A 17,149-nucleotide genomic window follows, 5' to 3' on the forward strand; every position below is an offset into this window, starting at 1 on the left:
CCAAGTACGGATTGCGGTTGCTATATAATATGTTTTTGATCTAAGACATTTAAGGTTTATGTTTTCATCCACCGTTTGAGCAGTGATGACGTTATCCAAGTGCGCAGATCATAGAAATCTAAATAACAAGACACTAGAAGTCGTAAGCGTGCGTGACCTTGTCGCCACTCAGGTGATTTGCACAACACCAGTGCATTCGTCACTGTTCAGTTGCTCTGGAGACGTATGAGTGTATACATGGTGTGTTTCAGCAATTCCCATTGCGGAAATTCTTCCACAAGTTGTAATTATACTTATAAAGGAATAATATTTCATCGGAAAATATTTTTTTTTAGAAATAATGCCGTTTTTCCTTAAAATTATAGAATATTTACAAGTATTACGAGCGTCACCATAGTAATCGAAATAACAATGAATGACACAGTCGACCATTCTTATTATCACGTTTGTTCGTATTGGAGCAAAAAGTCTCATATACTTAGGGATGTTATTCTAAAATAAACCGTAAATTCGTGCGTTAGGATACATATTCAAAAGCTTAATTTAATAGTTAAGTTAGTTTTCACTAAAATCAAGCTGTCCAATAAAAGGCATAGTTTACTTGTGTGTACTGTTTAGCTTTCGGTTTGAATGTGTTGATTTTGGCGACAGCGGTTTTCATACGAATTATGACATTTTAGCACTTCTATGTGTCTTGTTATTTAGATTTCTATGGCGCAGATATATTTAAAAATCAATTTATTTCCTGCGCGATTGACTAATTTAGAACCCTCGGCCACGACCGATATGTCTGAAGTCCTACCACTAAACCATTACTGCTTTGTATGTGAATTAATTTGAAATCTTTTTTCTTATTGAGTTACACAGATTAGTTACATTTTTTTACTCTGTGGTTTTTAACTTTATGTTTTTATCGACACTGGCAAAAAGCCAAGAAGCTTCAAAAAACCTTCGTTCGATGTCAAAATAGTAATTGTCATTTGTCAATAAACACGTTCCTATTTTTGTTTTTAAAAAAATTTGTAAATTTATAATATTGTCCTTAGGTATTGCAAAGATAAATAAAAGAAATATCTACAAGTTTTTCTATAAAACTTTGTTTTGTAGTACATGTTACCTACCTACTAAATGTTTTTATTGATGGATGACCGATAAACCTCAGATGAACATTGAAATAGTTGTTGCCTGTGCTTGCTGCAAGCTTTTTTAATAAAGAATGAAGTTAGATTAATCTAAATCCGACATTTGGATAACCTATAAGAATAAAATCGTTAAGGTAAACATCAAACCTTCATCATTATCAGTATTTCAAATGGGCTGCTGTAAGTCTGACTGAAACAAGTAGGCTTAACTATAATTTCATTCATCTAAGTATATAATATAAAAGAATATTATAATGCGATTTTTTGGCTTAAGTTATAGTAAGATAAAATTTAGGCGAAATTCTCTTGTTCACATTCCGTTCTTTAAATTTTGTAGTCATTCTGAGAATATAGTTATTGGCATAGAAACATCATGTGATGATACTGGATGTGCAATTATCAACAGTAGTGGCCGAATACTAGGAGAAACTTTATTTTCTCAAAATGTGACTCATCTTAGATATGGTGGTGTGAATCCTTTAATTGCTAGAGATTTGCATCGTGACAATATAGAATTGGCAGTAAAAGAGACACTTGGCAAAGCTCAGCTTAGTATGAAAGATATTGATGCAATAGCAGTGACAGTTAAGCCAGGATTGCTGTTCAGTCTACAAATAGGTGTTAAATTTGCTATGCACCTGTCCAAGTCTCATCAAAAACCTATTATACCAATCCATCACATGGAAGCGCATGCATTAGCTGCTCGAATGTGTCACAATATAGATTTTCCATTTCTGGCATTATTAATATCAGGTGGACATTGCTTATTAACTTTAGTGAGAGGTGTGGATGATTTTCTATTACTTGGTGAAACCCTGGATAATGCTCCTGGTGAAGTATTAGATAAAGTGGCAAGGAGAATGAAATTAAGAAATATACCTGAATACTCCCAACTGGCTGGTGGTAGAGCTGTAGAATTAGCTGCTCAAAAATCAATGAATAAAGATTTATTTTCTTTCCCACTACCTCTATATAAAATTCGGGACTGTAATTTTAGTTTCAGTGGATTGAAAGACGCTTTCATAAGGCATTTATTGAATAAAGAGTCTGAGCATTGCATTCAAGGTGATGAAATTATACCAGAAGTGAATGACTTATGTGCTGGGTTTCAGATGGCAATTGCAAGGCATTTGGTACATAGAACAGAAAGAGCTGTGCAATTCTGTGAAAACCATAATTATCTACCTAAAGCAAATAAAAGCATTGTGGTATCTGGTGGTGTTGCTTGTAATAATTTTATTTTTGAATGTTTAGAATCATTGCGGAGTATTGGCTGTAATATATTTCGACCACCCCCTAGGTTGTGTACAGATAATGGTATTATGATAGCCTGGAATGGCATAGAAAAACTAAAAACAGGATATACTCCTACCAATTTTACTCTCAATGAAATTGACCCCGTTGCACCTTTAGGTATTAATATTAAGAATAATGTTGTAAATGCTAACATACATGTAAAATCCACTAGATTAAAAAATGTTTAGAAATACATATTAGGAGTCTTTATGTATGTGCCCATTTCATTTTTATGTTCCTGTTTCTATTTTGTTTCTTCTGTTCCCCTGCCCTATCTCATTTTGTTTATAACATACAATGAGAGTGAGGAATAAGAAGAGTTAAAAAATATATACCTTAAAGGCTTTTACCAACAGTTTAACTTTACATTATCAGGAATCTTCTATATATATAAAACTCAAAGGTGACTGATATAGTGATCTATCAACGCACAGTCCAAACCACTGGACGTATCGGGCTGAAATTTGGCATACAGGTAGATGTCATAACGTAGGCGTCCCCTAAGAAAGGATTTTAGAAAATTCATCCCCTAAAGGGGTAAAATAGGGGATGAAAACTTATACCATGAAAATTTATCTTTTCCGCGCAAGCGAAGCTGCGGGCAACAGCTAGTAAATCAATATAATTAAAATAACAACAACAATATAGAGTAACATTTGAAACCAAGATTTATTTAAATATGACTAAAATATAATTGCAAAATTTCATCCTTCTTCAGTCTACTTAGCCGCAGCATTTTGAAGATCTGAAAAATAAAATGTGTATATTAATTTATATTTAAATAATTGTGTATTATGTTGCACACTTTGTTAAACAAGACAAAAACTTGTTAGTCATCAATCATCGGTTTTGTCAAGACAGTATCACATGGGCATATTTTATTTGAATGTTATAATGTTTTACATAAGATTATCATACATTTAAACAAAAATAAAATCACACGTTTTAGTAAGGAACAGCCTAAACTAAAAATTAAATACATGCTAATATATGGCACAAGATTGACGAAACACACGGGTTAACAGCCTAACTTACACCTGAAGTTTAGTCTTTCTCATCTGAAAGTCAAGAATAAATTTTAGCAATTGCTATCAAAAGAAGGTTGGAATACTTATTGCGAATTGAAAATATTCCTTTCAACATATAGATTTTCATTTTTATTTATGAAAATAAACTTACGAGCTGGTTTGCCATTAGCCCAGGGTGTTATACGAACGTGGGATTCATCGCGACGCAATGCCTCCGTTCGGAGTTGCGGCTTCAGAGATCTCCTCAAGATCTGAGCGGCAATGTTTGAGTAGTTTATGTAACTAAAAATTAAGGTTTGATTATATTGTATGGTATTTCTCAAAACTCCACTAATGAAACGCTACTAAAACCATGTAATAACCCTTACTTTAAACCCGCTTGTCTCCAGGCACTCATTTTAAAGTTTTCTTACTTTATTTAGCGATAAATTATGTACAGTAGATAACCAGCGAGGTCTAAAGATTCCGAAATTAAAATCTTGAAAAAAGAATCCTCGCTATGATGTAACAGATGTGATGTACAGAATATATAAAATACTCCGAGATAAAATATGAAAATATTCCCAGATTATAAAATTCTAAAGTTGCCATTCACTCGTAAAAGATTGTTGTTCGTGATTTATGATGTAAGATGAATGAGGAATAGAACTATGTAGGTGCGATCTTCATTATAACAAGATGATTTCTTAGAACATGTGAAATTATTGCAAAATTACCAAAGTCATTGGTCATAGCGTGGCCGTGGTCATAACTCATAGCCATAAGCCCAAAAGACCTTGCTGCCACTCGAAAAAAAAAAGAACTTGACACATGTGGCACTGACATTTAGATTTAGTATTGCCAGCTCAATTTTTAAGCACATTTAATTCCTAAATCTAAACACAAACGTTTTTGGTAAAGGTAGAACTAGCATCATATACACCTTATATGAATTTTAAACCTTTTATTTAAGTGCTTTATAAAATGAAATTGTATCAACAAGTCTCATATATTTCCCATACATCATAACCTGTGATCATAACATATTTAAGTTTTTGGAACATTTTGTATACTTGCAACACTTATCGGATAACGTCTGAAGTCGTTTGTGACTGGCACGTATTTAATTTTTGGAAAAGTAAAAATAATATTTTTCTTTCTCTTTTTGCTCATGACTCCAATATTACTTAATTAATCCTCGCATTTTTTACATTTGTAAGATTTTGCACACACTATGTTTTATTTGCTTTGCTTTGGTTATATGGTACATAATTACAAAAGTTTTCATAACGTCAAGCTGGTATTTTATCAACATACCTATTATTATTTAAATAAATAATTATTTAAACTAGTGCTAAATAGCAAAATAAATTTATTGTTAAATTGCACAATCTTTGGATAAGTGTCTATAATACATGCATTGAACATTATATTTCAATTTCAACATATCCACGTAGCAAACTTACAAGAAGGCAACCGCCACGAATATATTTTATGTTATGGCTTGAACACATTTTGTGATTTCGCAGGATTTTTATGAAAAAAATGGAAGCTGATGGTGAAAAAGAACATTTGTTAATCAATCAAGCATCCAAGGCTGCAGGAGTAAAGTGCGATATTGTGAATGAATGTCAAATGTTTTTAAAGGCTGAGGAAGGTGGAGGAGATGCACCCAAAATTATGGGAGATAATATTGTAGCAGAGACTGAAAAAAGTAATATACTTTACTTTTTAAATTTAATTTTGTTCATACTGAATATTGAATGTATTCATAAGTAAATTATATTGTGTAGAATATCGAGATTTTATATGGAACTGCTAACACATTGCAAGTAATATGGGTTTCCTAAACTGTACAGAAACTCAATGACCACATAACATATTATGATAGATTGTTTGGTGTGTAATAATTTATGAATTTGTGAAGGTCTTACAGTAATAAGCTTATTAAGTCTCTTATCTAAATGTGGTGTGTATAAGGCTTCCCACCCACAGTCTTTCAGTAGACATCACAGTAACAGTATTTGAGTTCTTTCTAGTATAGCATAAAATAAAATATGGTTCTAAAAAGGAGAAATGGAAGAAAAAAAAGTATAAACTGGTTGTTTATGTGATTAATGTTTTAAAGAATACAAATTAACATAGTGCTCTTTTTCAGGTAAAAATAACTTTATTAATCCACCGCAGCCTGAAAGTAAAGAAATTTCATCAAAGGAAGCCTTACATTCAAATCCAGATAATGTGAATGAAGGTAAAGTACATTGAATCATTTTATTTGAATAACATTTTTATGTTTAAATGTTCAATTAATTATTTTTTAAAGAATAATTTAATATTTAGAACTACAATTTAAATAATCTGTATTATTAATAGACTGCATTTATACTAGAATGAAATACAGATCTAAATTATAATATTATAATCCTACAAACTCTTGAGATAGAGATTATAAAAGAACACTAATTCTAAACTCCTACATCAATTTGAACAGGAAATTTATCCTATTATAATGAATTTAAACATTATAGGTAATGGCCGACAGTCTTTGAATGATAGTGCTAAAGCTCAAGAGTCCCCGGATTTAAGACAAGATGGATTACCAAATACTGTTACAGTGTTAGATGCACCAAATGGTGGTAAAGTGTACTTGGTTGGAACTGCACATTTTAGTTTGCAATCTCAAGAGGATGTTTCAAGGGTGAGTTGGTTAAATAAAATAAAAAAATTTGGTTGTCTGTAAAGTCTGTTTACTGACGATAGTTGAACGTGACAACGGCCGATTGTGCTTCTTTGTCGCTCGTTCCGCGCTCTCGCTCGCACTTCAGGCCTTACATGGAACGCCTCAGGGCGAGGTAACGCCGCATGAGTCATGATTTTTTGTGCGTGCAGCCGGCTCTATCGAATTATAAGACGTTGTCACATCAAAAATAAAAAATAAAACCGGCCAAGTGCGAGTCGGGCTCGCGCACAAAGGGTTCCGTAGCAGCAAATATAATAAATTACAGTTAAATCAACCTATCTCAAAAACTATAAGAGATACTTTGATCAAACCAAAAATCGTTGAAAGAGTTAATTAGCATGCATCACCTCTATTTTTTTTAGAATTTTATACCCCGTAGTTATAAAAATAGAGGGGGGGGGACATACTTTTTACGACTTTGAGAGCTGATATCTCAAAAACCGTTCACTTTAAGAAAAATGTTTTTTAGAAAACTTTATATCATTTTAAAAGACCTTTCCATTGATACCCCACACGGGTATGTACATCGAAAAAAAAAATTTCATCCCTCAGTTACATGTATGGGGGGCCCCACCCCCAATTCTTTTTTTTACTATTTAGTGTCATATTTTTGTAGCGGTTCATACAACACATATTCCCATCAAATTTCATCACTGTAGTACTTATAGTTTCCGAGTAAATCGGCTGTGACAGACGGACAGACGGACAGACGGACAGACGGACATGACGAAACTATAAGGGTTCCGTTTTTGCCATTTTGGCTACGGAACCCTAATAATAATAATGACTGTTCTTTAAAGAAGAATTCTACTTGAAGGTATAAACATTAAGTATCATCATTGGCATTTACATAACATCAAATTTCATAAATATGTTAAATTTTTAAAACATTGGTGCACTAAAAATTTGTGCATATTATAATATGAAATATTTTATTCTTACTGAATGTTAGGAAAATGTTAACAATTGCATTATTTTTAGGTCATTCAAGAGGTATCCCCACACATAGTTATGGTTGAACTCTGTGAGCAAAGGACCAATATTTTATTACTTGATGAAGAGGTTATTTTAAGAGAAGCTAAAAATATTAATATTAAGAAAATTAGGTAAGAATTCAATTTTTCTTAAATTAATTGTAATCATGATTCATCATATTTTATTTTCTACATCTAATGTTTTACGTTTTTAGGGCAACTATGGCTCAAAATGGAGTATTCAATGGTTTAATGTACATATTGCTTTTAAATATGTCGGCAAATATCACCAGGGAATTGGGAATGGCACCTGGTGGCGAGTTTAGGAGAGCAATGGCTGAGGTAATATTTAATTCAATTACTGCTATAGTTAATAGTACAATGTATTTATAATTACACTAGCTTTCCACCTGCGGCTTCGCCCGCTTTGCCTAAAACCTATTAAATTATATACTAAAACCTTCCTCGAAAAACAAACCGCATCAAAATCCGTTGCGTAGTTTTAAAGATTTAAGCATACATGGGGACATAGAGACAGAGAAAGCGACTTTGTTTTATACTATGTAGTGAAGTTATATTGTTAAATTTTACGAATTAAAGACTTTAAATTTTAATGGGTTTTAAATGCATCCCTGTGTCTCTCCATGACCAAACTGCAAAATGTGCAAAATGTTTTGTGGATAATATATATAACAAATAAATAGTGTTTATATCCATTAAGTCTTTAATATCTAATTTTAAAATTTGTTTTAGGCTAAAAAAGTTCCAAATTGTATAGTCCAATTAGGGGATCGTGCTATTGACATCACCCTACACAGAGCAATCGCATCTCTATCCTGGGGACAAACAATTCGGTTCATTTGGCATTTACTTACATCTAACCAAAGTATAAGGTATGTTTTTTTTGTATCATCTGTGAAATTATTATTTCTATTTAAGGGTTTGTTAAAGAAGTGTTGATACTTGAAAGGTAATAAAGATTTATATTTATAGCATAACAATGTAATTTATAAATTTATATTGCATTTTCAACAATAGCTTGAACTCGCGTCAGTTTTTTTACCGTGGTGACGCCTCAGACCTTTATCAAATACTAGCGGTCCGCCCCGGCTTCGCTCGTGGTACATATTTCGCAATAAAAGGTATAATACAAAAAAATAATTGCAGTTTAGAAGAAGTAGAGAGATGCAAACAGAAGAAGATGCTAGAAGACATGTTAGAAGAAATGGCGGGCGAGTTTCCCGCGCTCAAGCGCGTGTTCGTCGTCGAGAGGGATATGTATCTGTGTCACTCGCTGCAAGTCGCCGCTTTGCAGACACGTGAGTGGGAAGCCTTATTATTTAATACTAGCGGTCCGCCCCGGCTTCGCCCGTGGTACATATTTCGCAATAAAAGATAGCCTATGTTCTTTCTTAGGTTCTAAAGATTATCTGTGCCAAATTTCATCAAAATCGGTCCAGTAGTTTATGCGTGAAAACCATACATACATACACATACAAGCCTTTCCTCTTTATAATATTAGTATAGATTATGTGTGGATTTTGTTGTATATTTTTTATCAAATAATTTCCATTTTAAAAATAATAAGTATGTATTCAATTCCAATAATGTAAATGCTAAATATTATACTTATGTAGTTATAATAATGGCGTGTTAACCCATTGACCACCGAGCGGCTCGATCGGGCCGAGACACAATAGATTTTCTATTGTGTCTGTGATCCGAGGACTGACGGATTAAACAGCCAATAAATTAAATTGTTTGAGTTTTCATTCAGTTTCATATTTTGAATTCAATCAAATTAAGGTTAAACCGATCTATCTTATATCACTTATTTGTGTTTTAATCTGCACTTTTTTCACTCAATTTGATATACTTACCTAAAATATTTTTTTGGAGTGAAACTTCTTTAAGTGCTTTGAGAGTAAAATTTCAATGCGACATTGAACACCGTTACGTCATGGAGTAAGGTGACGATTTTGGTACCTTAAAACTAGCCAAAGAAGTTTCACTTCTGACACGTGTACTCGGTACGCACGCTCTTTTTTATCTAATGGAATATTTGCAGGTAGGGAACCATGTCGTATCGTGGGTGTGGTTGGTATCGGTCACGTGGCCGGTATCGTTGACTACTGGGGCAAGATCACACCGCAAGATATAACGCCGTTGCTTGTGTGAGTATTTATAGCATAAGAGAATATTTGTTTTAATATGTTAAATAAGAGAATTCTCATTTCCATATCACACGGAATGCTGTTGTGGTAATGAAAGTTCACATAGTTAAAATATAAACTCAAACATTTATTAATTCAAGTAGACTTCGTTTAAAAGAGTGTAGCGGCCTTATATATATTTTTGATAGCTAAATGAAACAACGGATTGACAACCTCTTTATATTGCAGCCAATTACCAACTAAAGTACAAGTAACAATAGATAGTTACATGATACATGCAGAGGCGGCTCGCCCTAAGGAGCGCTGGTGCAGTGAACTCCCATAAAAAATTATAATAAAATCATAGTCCTTAATTTAATTATTAACATTAATTATTACTATTTAAAATCAATCGTAATCTTTAAAACTACTGTTAATACCAATGAATATATCCATCATTCCATCATCCCATACACCTGTATAATACCTACTGTATTATGTAACGCGCGAAGCGGAGCGCTCACGATTGCGCTCCAATGAAAAATGATTTAGTACATTTCCTAATACGAAATCCAATAGGAGTGAAAGAGAGGGTTTTGCCAGAGCCCTGCGCGTGAAACAAAAGATTTTCTATGGAAAAGTAGCAAAATTCGGAGCGCCGCACCCGCAAACGTTGCCGGTTCGTTTTTACCGCCAGGCAGGACAGCGATTGCGCGCGACGTTGCCAGTTACCACTTCTATAATATAAACAAAACCTCGAGTCAACTTCAATGCACGCGCGCGATTCATGCAATTTTCTAATTAAAATTATAAAATACGTGTTGAAATAGCCTGTAGTTATCAGTATTACTTGTGAGTGTTAAAATGAACAATAATTATAATGTGGCGTTCATTAAAAAGTGTGATAAAACGTTACAAATTCGGCTTGAATGTAAAGCTAAGGGACCGCCACGGCCTGAACTTGATCTTACGCAAAAATGTACGACAAAAACGAAAACATATACGCGTGTGTTTAAATCTGAACAATATGTGAAAACACCGTGGTTGTGTGGTTGTGATGAAAGCAACAAACTATTTTGTTTTCCGTGTCTTTTATTTAAAGCGGGCGCCGCCGGCGGAGGTGAGAGTGCTTGGACTGAAACGGGCGTTGACGACTTAGCTCATCTTTCAATCAAGATGAAAAAACATTCACAATCTCGGTACCATTTGTTGAATGAACTGCAATTGGCGTCTATCGGTCTTGTCGCTTTAAGTTATAGATATTTTTTCACACCAAAAAGAAAGACGTATCTCACGTATCACGTATGCATTTTCTTTATAAGTAATTTTTTTGATAAATTGTACTGCTTTACACCATGTATTTTCAGTGTTTTATTTCAAGTGAACACCCATAAAATTTTGTCACGAGCCGCCTCTGGATACATGACCAAATAAGTAAATTGTAATATGCTGACGGCTCAGAGAGCATTTGAAATCGTCAAAATGCAGAAAAATTATAAATTACCACCGTTTCTAAGAGAAGAACAGACAAGATATACATCTTGTGTAACCGCATTGCTCCGCTCCTGCTGGTCTTAGAGCGTATACGCACTATGCGGGTAGCCGCATTGCGGGTAGCCGTCCGGCTGACCGCAAGCACAATTATGTACGTAATATTCATTTCTATGCGCACTGTGCGGTCTGCGGTAGCCGCATCGCAGTGCGCATAGAAATGAATATTACGTACATAATTGTGCTTGCGGTCAGCCGGACGGCTACCCGCAATGCGGCTACCCGCATAGTGCGTATACGCTCTTAGAGCGTATACGCACTATGCGGGTAGCAATTATGTACGTAATATTCATTTCTATGCGCACTGCGATGCGGCTACCCGCAGACCGCTCCGGTTGCTCGGAGAGCTGCGGCCCGAGTGACGGCCAGCCGGACGGTTGCTATACGCACTGTGCGGTTCAGTCTGCGGCTGCCCGCCATTGAGTGAATGTGTGCACGTGGTTGCAAAATGCTTGCTCTCATCTCGTGTTTGCAAATAAGGATGCACCCAGTACTTCTTTCTTTGCTTTTCTTCTTTACGTAACGTGTGTAAATGTAGTAAGTAGCTGCAACTTCTTCCATTTCCATCTTTGAAATGGATCGACATGACCGCAAATCGCAACGGTTCTTCAACCGCACGTTGCGGTTGCGAATGCGGCTGCCCGCGATCCGGCTGGCTGCATTCGCAACCGCATCCTGCGGTCAACCGCGCGGCTAGCCGTAATGCGGCTACCCGCATAGTGCGTATGAACCCTTAGCGTGATGATATTTAACACCGAAAGAATTTTTCAAATCGGACCAGTAGTTAGGAACCAATGATTTTATTTCCTGTATTTTAACGTTTTTCTTTAAGAAACTATTAAGCACTATGTAATGTATGTATTATGACTGATGTACGAGAATAAATAATTGTTTACTTTTTTACTTTACTTTAGTTCCTGAGATTAGCGCGTTCAAGCAAATAATCTCTTCAGCTTTAAATATTACTTTATTATTCACTAGCGACCCGCCCCGGCTTCGCACGGGTGCAATGCTGATACTAATTAATACACTACAGAAAAACTTTTAACGTTGTATATAAAAACATAGCGGCCCGGCCGGCCGGTACCGCCGCAAACGGTACGTCCCGCAATTTTTAAATCTGAATATCTTCGAAAATATTCACTTAAATCATACGGTGTAAAGGGCCATATAGATATATATTAAATGAACAATGTATTCAAGGTATTTAATTGGTTAAGGATTAATGCTGTATTGGTTAAAATCGCTTCGAAAATTAGCCATTATTTGTCGTAAAAAGTAAATGACAAAAAAAGTTATTGTGGGTTATCCATAAGAGATAGACATATGCCATCGCGGACTTTTCTGTAGACCTTTTCAATGTGTACAATACTTAGTACATTATTTTGATAAAACTCGTAGGGTTCAGCCTGCGTTTGCAATGTAAGCGGAAGAAATGTAATTATTTACGACATCACATTAGAAACCTCAAAAATAACAGTACTTCTCCACTATTTAATGGATGTTATTATACATATAAACCTTCCTCTTGAATCACTCTATCTATTAAAAAAAACCGCATCAAAATCCGTTGCGTAGTTTCAAAGATCTAAGCGTACAAAGGGACATAGGGACATAGGGAAATAGGGACAGAGAATGCGACTTTGTTTTATAATATGTAGTGATGTAGTGATTCATTTTGACGACGCGATTGGCGCAGTGGTAAAGTGCTGCCTACTGAGCCGACGGTCCCGGGTTCGATCCTTGGTCAGGGCAAATATTTGTGTGATGAACTCAATTATTTGTTCTTGGGTCTGGGTGTTATCTATACAGGCTGTCCCAGAACTCAACGTCAAGCCAAAACGGGGCGACAGGATTGATTGTAACCATCATGAGAAAAATCTGAAAAAAAAATCTATCCCATGCATTTTGAAAATTATGGGCATTTAAGAAAAACCTAAAAATTTGGTCAACCTGTAACTATTTTTCGGTTATTGTGGTTAATTTTTATTATTTTTGTTCATTTAAACTTTGGAACTGTAACCCTAAATAACATTTCTAGAATCACAGTCAAGTCAGTCAAAATAATGACACAATTGCCCCAAGTTTCCTTGAATTGAAGACTATTTGTTAAACTATGAACTTAAAATTTTCAAAATTTGTCGACTTTGACGGCCCCTCCTTTAAAAAAAATGTACTAGAGTGCCTTGGCAAGTGCCATTAAAAGTTGGCGCATTTAATCAGGATTGTAAATTAGTACAATACTTGTTAGATTCATACTAAAAAAAATGAATGAAAAAATAAAAACCTCAAGTAACCCGATTTTTGCTAACCCATTTTATTCGCACAAACTCTTGGTAGGTTCTTAGTTTTACGGCAAAATGATGAGAGAGATGGATAGTGGACATGTTTGCCATGAGTAAGCGAGACAGATAGTGACGTCACTTTTACCAAAGTCAACAAAAGTAGGTAAAATTAAAAAAATAATTAAAAATCTTGACCTAGTTTACTTAAGTTTTATTGAAATAAAAGTCAGATAGGGAAATAGCATTTTTTATTACAACAAATGTTCAAATTGTTTACCATCAGTCTCAATATACGCCCTACATCTTCTTAAAAAAAGATCTACTTATTAGCCGGGCATATCCTCGAGAGTTGATATCCTCAGCAGCTTGAGAAATTCGTTCACGCAGCTCGACTACGTTCTCAATGGGCTTTGAATAAACTTTTTCTTTGAGAACGCCCCAATAAAAAAAATCCAGGGGATTTAAATCTGGGGAACGGGCTGGCCACGAGATAGTGCCTGAACGTCCAATCCACCTTCCCGGATATTCCTGGTCAAGCAAATCTCTTACTTGCACTCATTTTTTTTAATTTACTTACTTATGTTGACTTTGGTAAAAGTGGCGTCACTATCTGTCTCGCTCACTCCCATGAGTGAGCGAGACAGATAGTGACGCCACTTTTGTTGCCATCAAACATGTCCACTATCCATCTCTCTCATCATTTTGCCGTAAAATTAAGAACCTACCAAGAGTTTGTGCGAATAAAAAACATTTTAACTGAATAAAATGGGTTAGCAAAAATCGGGTTACTTGAGGTTTTTATTTTTTCATTCATTTTTTTTAGTATGAAACTAACAAGTATTGTACTATTTTACAATCCTGATTAAATGCGCAAACTTTTAATGGCACTTGCCAAGGCACTCTAGTACATTTTTTTAAAGGAGGGGCCGTCAAAGTCGACAAATTTTGAAAATTTTAAATTCATAGTTTAACAAATAGTCTTCAATTCAAGGAAACTTGGGGCAATTGTGTCATTATTTTTGACTGTGATTCTAGAAATGTTATTTAAGGTTACGTTTCCAAAGTTTAAATAAACAAAAATAATAAAAATTAACCACATTAACCGAAAAATAGTTACAGGTTGACCAAATTTTAAGGTTTTTCTTAAATGCCCATAATTTTCAAAATGCATGGGATAGATTTTTTTTCAGATTTTTCTCATGATGGTTACAATCAATCCTGTCGCCCCGTTTTGGCTTGACGTTGAGTTCTGGGACACCCTGTATATATATTTATTAAATATTATACATATTTATCGTCGCCTAGTACCCACAACATAAGCCTTAATTGAGCTTACTGTGGGACTAGATCGATTTATGTAATAATGTCCTATAATATTCATTCTATTCTTTATTATTAATTAATTAATTGTATTCGTTCCAGCGTGCCGCCCCCGTCCCTGTCGACGCGTATAATCCGTGTGTCGGTGCGCGTGGCGTGCGCGGGCGCGCTGCTGTACGCCGGCTACAAGCTGGTGCCGCGCCGCTGGCTGCCGTGATGCACGCGCACGGTATATAGCATCACTACATAGTACAATCCGTGTGTCGGTGCGCGTGGCGTGCGCGGGCGCGCTGCTGTACGCCGGCTACAAGCTGGTGCCGCGCCGCTGGCTGCCGTGATGCACGCGCACGGTATATAGCATCACTACATAGTACAATCCGTGTGTCGGTGCGCGTGGCGTGCGCGGGCGCGCTGCTGTACGCCGGCTACAAGCTGGTGCCGCGCCGCTGGCTGCCGTGATGCACGCGCACGGTATATAGCATCACTACATAGTACAATCCGTGTGTCGGTGCGCGTGGCGTGCGCGGGCGCGCTGCTGTACGCCGGCTACAAGCTGGTGCCGCGCCGCTGGCTGCCGTGATGCACGCGCACGGTATATAGCATCACTACATAGTACAATCCGTGTGTCGGTGCGCGTGGCGTGCGCGGGCGCGCTGCTGTACGCCGGCTACAAGCTGGTGCCGCGCCGCTGGCTGCCGTGATGCACGCGCACGGTATATAGCATCACTACATAGTACAATCCGTGTGTCGGTGCGCGTGGCGTGTGGCGGTGCCACGGGCGAAGCCGGGGCGCACCGCTAGTTGTTTTATATATTTCTACTAGCTTTCTAAAGAACAACCCGCATAGTTCCCGTTCTCGTGGGATTTCCGGGATGAAACCTATCCTATGTGTTAATCCAAGTTACCCTCTATGTGTGTGTTTCATTTCATTGTAATCGGTTCAGCAGTATTTGCGTGGAAGAGTAACAAACACATACTTCCCATTCGCTAACCTTCTGTGGGTGTGGGTGTGGTGTGTCATGATTCCTTAGCCAGTACGAGCAGGCACAATTCTCGACTCCCACAATTTTTGCGTGAAAGAACAATAAATATCTTTTAACAGACATAATATTATGTCATGAATACGTATAAATGAATACATATAATACAGAACTTTTTCTTTCAGGTGAATCCATGATAATCGGATTGGAAATATTTCGGAACTCTAAAATCGACCAAGTCGATGTCTTTTGAAACGTAAAAATTGTTATAAATTAAAAGGGCCTACGGTTAGACCGATACTATATTTTTGAGCTTATGTGTTCTCTATTATTTTCTATTTTATTCTAATTTGCTTTATACTTTCAATCCAATTGCAATTCACTTATGTTCAACGTTTGGTTAATTTAAGTGGAGTTAGAATTTCTTTACTTTTAAGAATACAATAATATTATTTTTAATGATTGCTTTTATTTTATTTATAATTCGAAATAATTATCGCAGGACTAATATGTTATTCAGGAAATTACAAATTTATTTATTCTCTATGTTCTTCTTATAATCTATTAATCTCAACTGAGTCATATCGAAAATTTAAACTTATCAAGACAGACAGACTTGAGACATTTTTAAAATAAAGTGGGACCTAAAATATAAGTAAATACAATTATAAATTAGATATAAATCGTGTAGAATTTAAGAGTTTTTCGTTATTTTTTTAAAAGATACTATTATATTTTAGCAGCTATATCTACATTGAGTTATGTTACATAGTTTTATTCCTATATGTGCATTTGCGGTAGATTTTGAACACATTTAAATGATTTATTAAATAGGTACATGTTTCAATACATATTTCATTAGAAGTAAAACTTGTTGCAAATTGAAATACCTAAATATTTATTTTTCAGTTCAATGTATTTTAAAAATATCTCAATTCTCTTAGATACGGTCAATTTATAACACCAATAGAAATAGTAATAGGATTTTTAAACCTTAAAAAATAAATTAAATTCATAGTTAGTAAAAGGACTTTTATGTTCTTTTATCTTGAAAATCATACACTTAAACATTCGATCTATTGCTATCTCTACGACTCACGAATGCATGACCACCACAATGTTTAAATTCTCTGTGTGAGAAATGTATTTGAATTATTAATACAATGTCAAAATTGAGAAAATATTGAATAACTTTAATTAGACTGATTAACATTTTGCTTTTATTAATAGTGTAATCGATATAGTAATAGAATTGAACTAGGTTATACGTATATGTTTCGAATTTATTAAATTGTAAATTTAAATGCGATAAATTATTATAAAACCAATCCAATTGCTGTTATTATAGTTATTATGTAAAAATAAATGCGTTTTTATTATAATATGCTTTTATTTTAATCCAAACTCCGTCTTTTGTGCATTGACTATTGTTAAAAAATTTAAAATGTACTATACGCGCGATTCGCGCGATTGCTAAACGCCGGCAAACCTGGGGCAAACTCATGGCAAGTTATGTTTTGACCACTGACATTTTAAAGTATGAAAACTTTTAAGAGAAGTCAGTAAAAATATATAGAACTATTTTTGTTTCAAACTCCTTTAGTTACGTTTACTAAAAAATAATCACAAAATGACATTGATATAACTCGCAACAATGGACTGGAATCTGGATGTGGTTTAGGAAATAATAGTTTAAAATAC

General features: G+C 35.2%; 3 protein-coding genes across 6 annotated transcripts; 2 read left to right on the forward strand and 1 right to left on the reverse strand.

The window, feature by feature from the left end:
* Positions 1 to 1,070: 1,070 nt before the first annotated feature.
* Positions 1,071 to 2,629, forward strand: LOC149484525 (tRNA N6-adenosine threonylcarbamoyltransferase, mitochondrial-like). The gene is made up of 2 exons (XM_089700611.1): positions 1,071 to 1,276; positions 1,549 to 2,629. The coding sequence occupies exon 2, from the start codon at positions 1,697 to 1,699 to the stop codon at positions 2,624 to 2,626; it is 930 nt and encodes a 309-aa protein (XP_089556737.1). The 5' UTR covers positions 1,071 to 1,276; positions 1,549 to 1,696; the 3' UTR covers positions 2,627 to 2,629.
* A 454-nt stretch (positions 2,630 to 3,083) lies between these two features.
* On the reverse strand, positions 3,084 to 3,998 carry sun (ATP synthase subunit epsilon stunted). 2 transcript variants are annotated; one of them, XM_089700617.1, is made up of 4 exons: positions 3,835 to 3,998; positions 3,618 to 3,748; positions 3,474 to 3,496; positions 3,084 to 3,183 (listed from the first exon to the last, which is right to left on the reverse strand). In XM_089700617.1, the coding sequence occupies exons 1-3, from the start codon at positions 3,861 to 3,863 to the stop codon at positions 3,483 to 3,485; spliced, it is 174 nt and encodes a 57-aa protein (XP_089556743.1). In that variant the 5' UTR covers positions 3,864 to 3,998; the 3' UTR covers positions 3,084 to 3,183; positions 3,474 to 3,482. The 2 variants fall into 2 exon arrangements, with proteins under 2 accessions (XP_089556743.1, XP_089556742.1); XM_089700616.1 differs by lacking the exon at positions 3,474 to 3,496 and having other exon boundaries at positions 3,835 to 3,997.
* A 509-nt stretch (positions 3,999 to 4,507) lies between these two features.
* Positions 4,508 to 16,830, forward strand: LOC149484527 (traB domain-containing protein-like). 3 transcript variants are annotated; one of them, XM_089700620.1, is made up of 11 exons: positions 4,508 to 4,583; positions 4,975 to 5,159; positions 5,604 to 5,696; positions 5,974 to 6,143; positions 7,167 to 7,291; positions 7,375 to 7,501; positions 7,913 to 8,052; positions 8,327 to 8,478; positions 9,228 to 9,333; positions 14,571 to 15,181; positions 15,634 to 16,830. In XM_089700620.1, the coding sequence occupies exons 2-10, from the start codon at positions 4,982 to 4,984 to the stop codon at positions 14,683 to 14,685; spliced, it is 1,206 nt and encodes a 401-aa protein (XP_089556746.1). In that variant the 5' UTR covers positions 4,508 to 4,583; positions 4,975 to 4,981; the 3' UTR covers positions 14,686 to 15,181; positions 15,634 to 16,830. The 3 variants fall into 3 exon arrangements, with proteins under 3 accessions (XP_089556746.1, XP_089556745.1, XP_089556747.1); XM_089700619.1 differs by having other exon boundaries at positions 4,525 to 4,660; XM_089700621.1 differs by having other exon boundaries at positions 4,538 to 4,560.
* Positions 16,831 to 17,149: the final 319 nt, after the last annotated feature.

Source organism: Colias philodice, chromosome 11 (assembly GCF_061535455.1).
Source record: "Colias philodice isolate Cphi_HAF_F1 chromosome 11, ilColPhil1 Martin Lab GWU primary, whole genome shotgun sequence".
NCBI lineage: Eukaryota > Metazoa > Arthropoda > Insecta > Lepidoptera > Pieridae > Colias > Colias philodice.

Coding starts and splice junctions, on each gene's coding strand:
- LOC149484525 (XM_089700611.1), top strand. CDS start 1,697: ATGAAAGATATTGATGCAATAGCAGTGACAGTTAAGCCAGGATTGCTG.
- sun (XM_089700616.1), bottom strand. CDS start 3,863: ATGAGTGCCTGGAGACAAGCGGGTTTAAA. Junction 3,749..3,834: donor TGGAGACAAGCGGGTTTAAA/GTAAGGGTTATT, acceptor CTTAATTTTTAG/TTACATAAACTACTCAAACA. Junction 3,184..3,617: donor GGCTAATGGCAAACCAGCTC/GTAAGTTTATTT, acceptor TTTATTTTTCAG/ATCTTCAAAATGCTGCGGCT.
- LOC149484527 (XM_089700620.1), top strand. CDS start 4,982: ATGAAAAAAATGGAAGCTGATGGTGAAAAAGAACATTTGTTAATCAAT. Junction 7,292..7,374: donor ATTAATATTAAGAAAATTAG/GTAAGAATTCAA, acceptor TTACGTTTTTAG/GGCAACTATGGCTCAAAATG. Junction 8,479..9,227: donor AGTCGCCGCTTTGCAGACAC/GTGAGTGGGAAG, acceptor GAATATTTGCAG/GTAGGGAACCATGTCGTATC.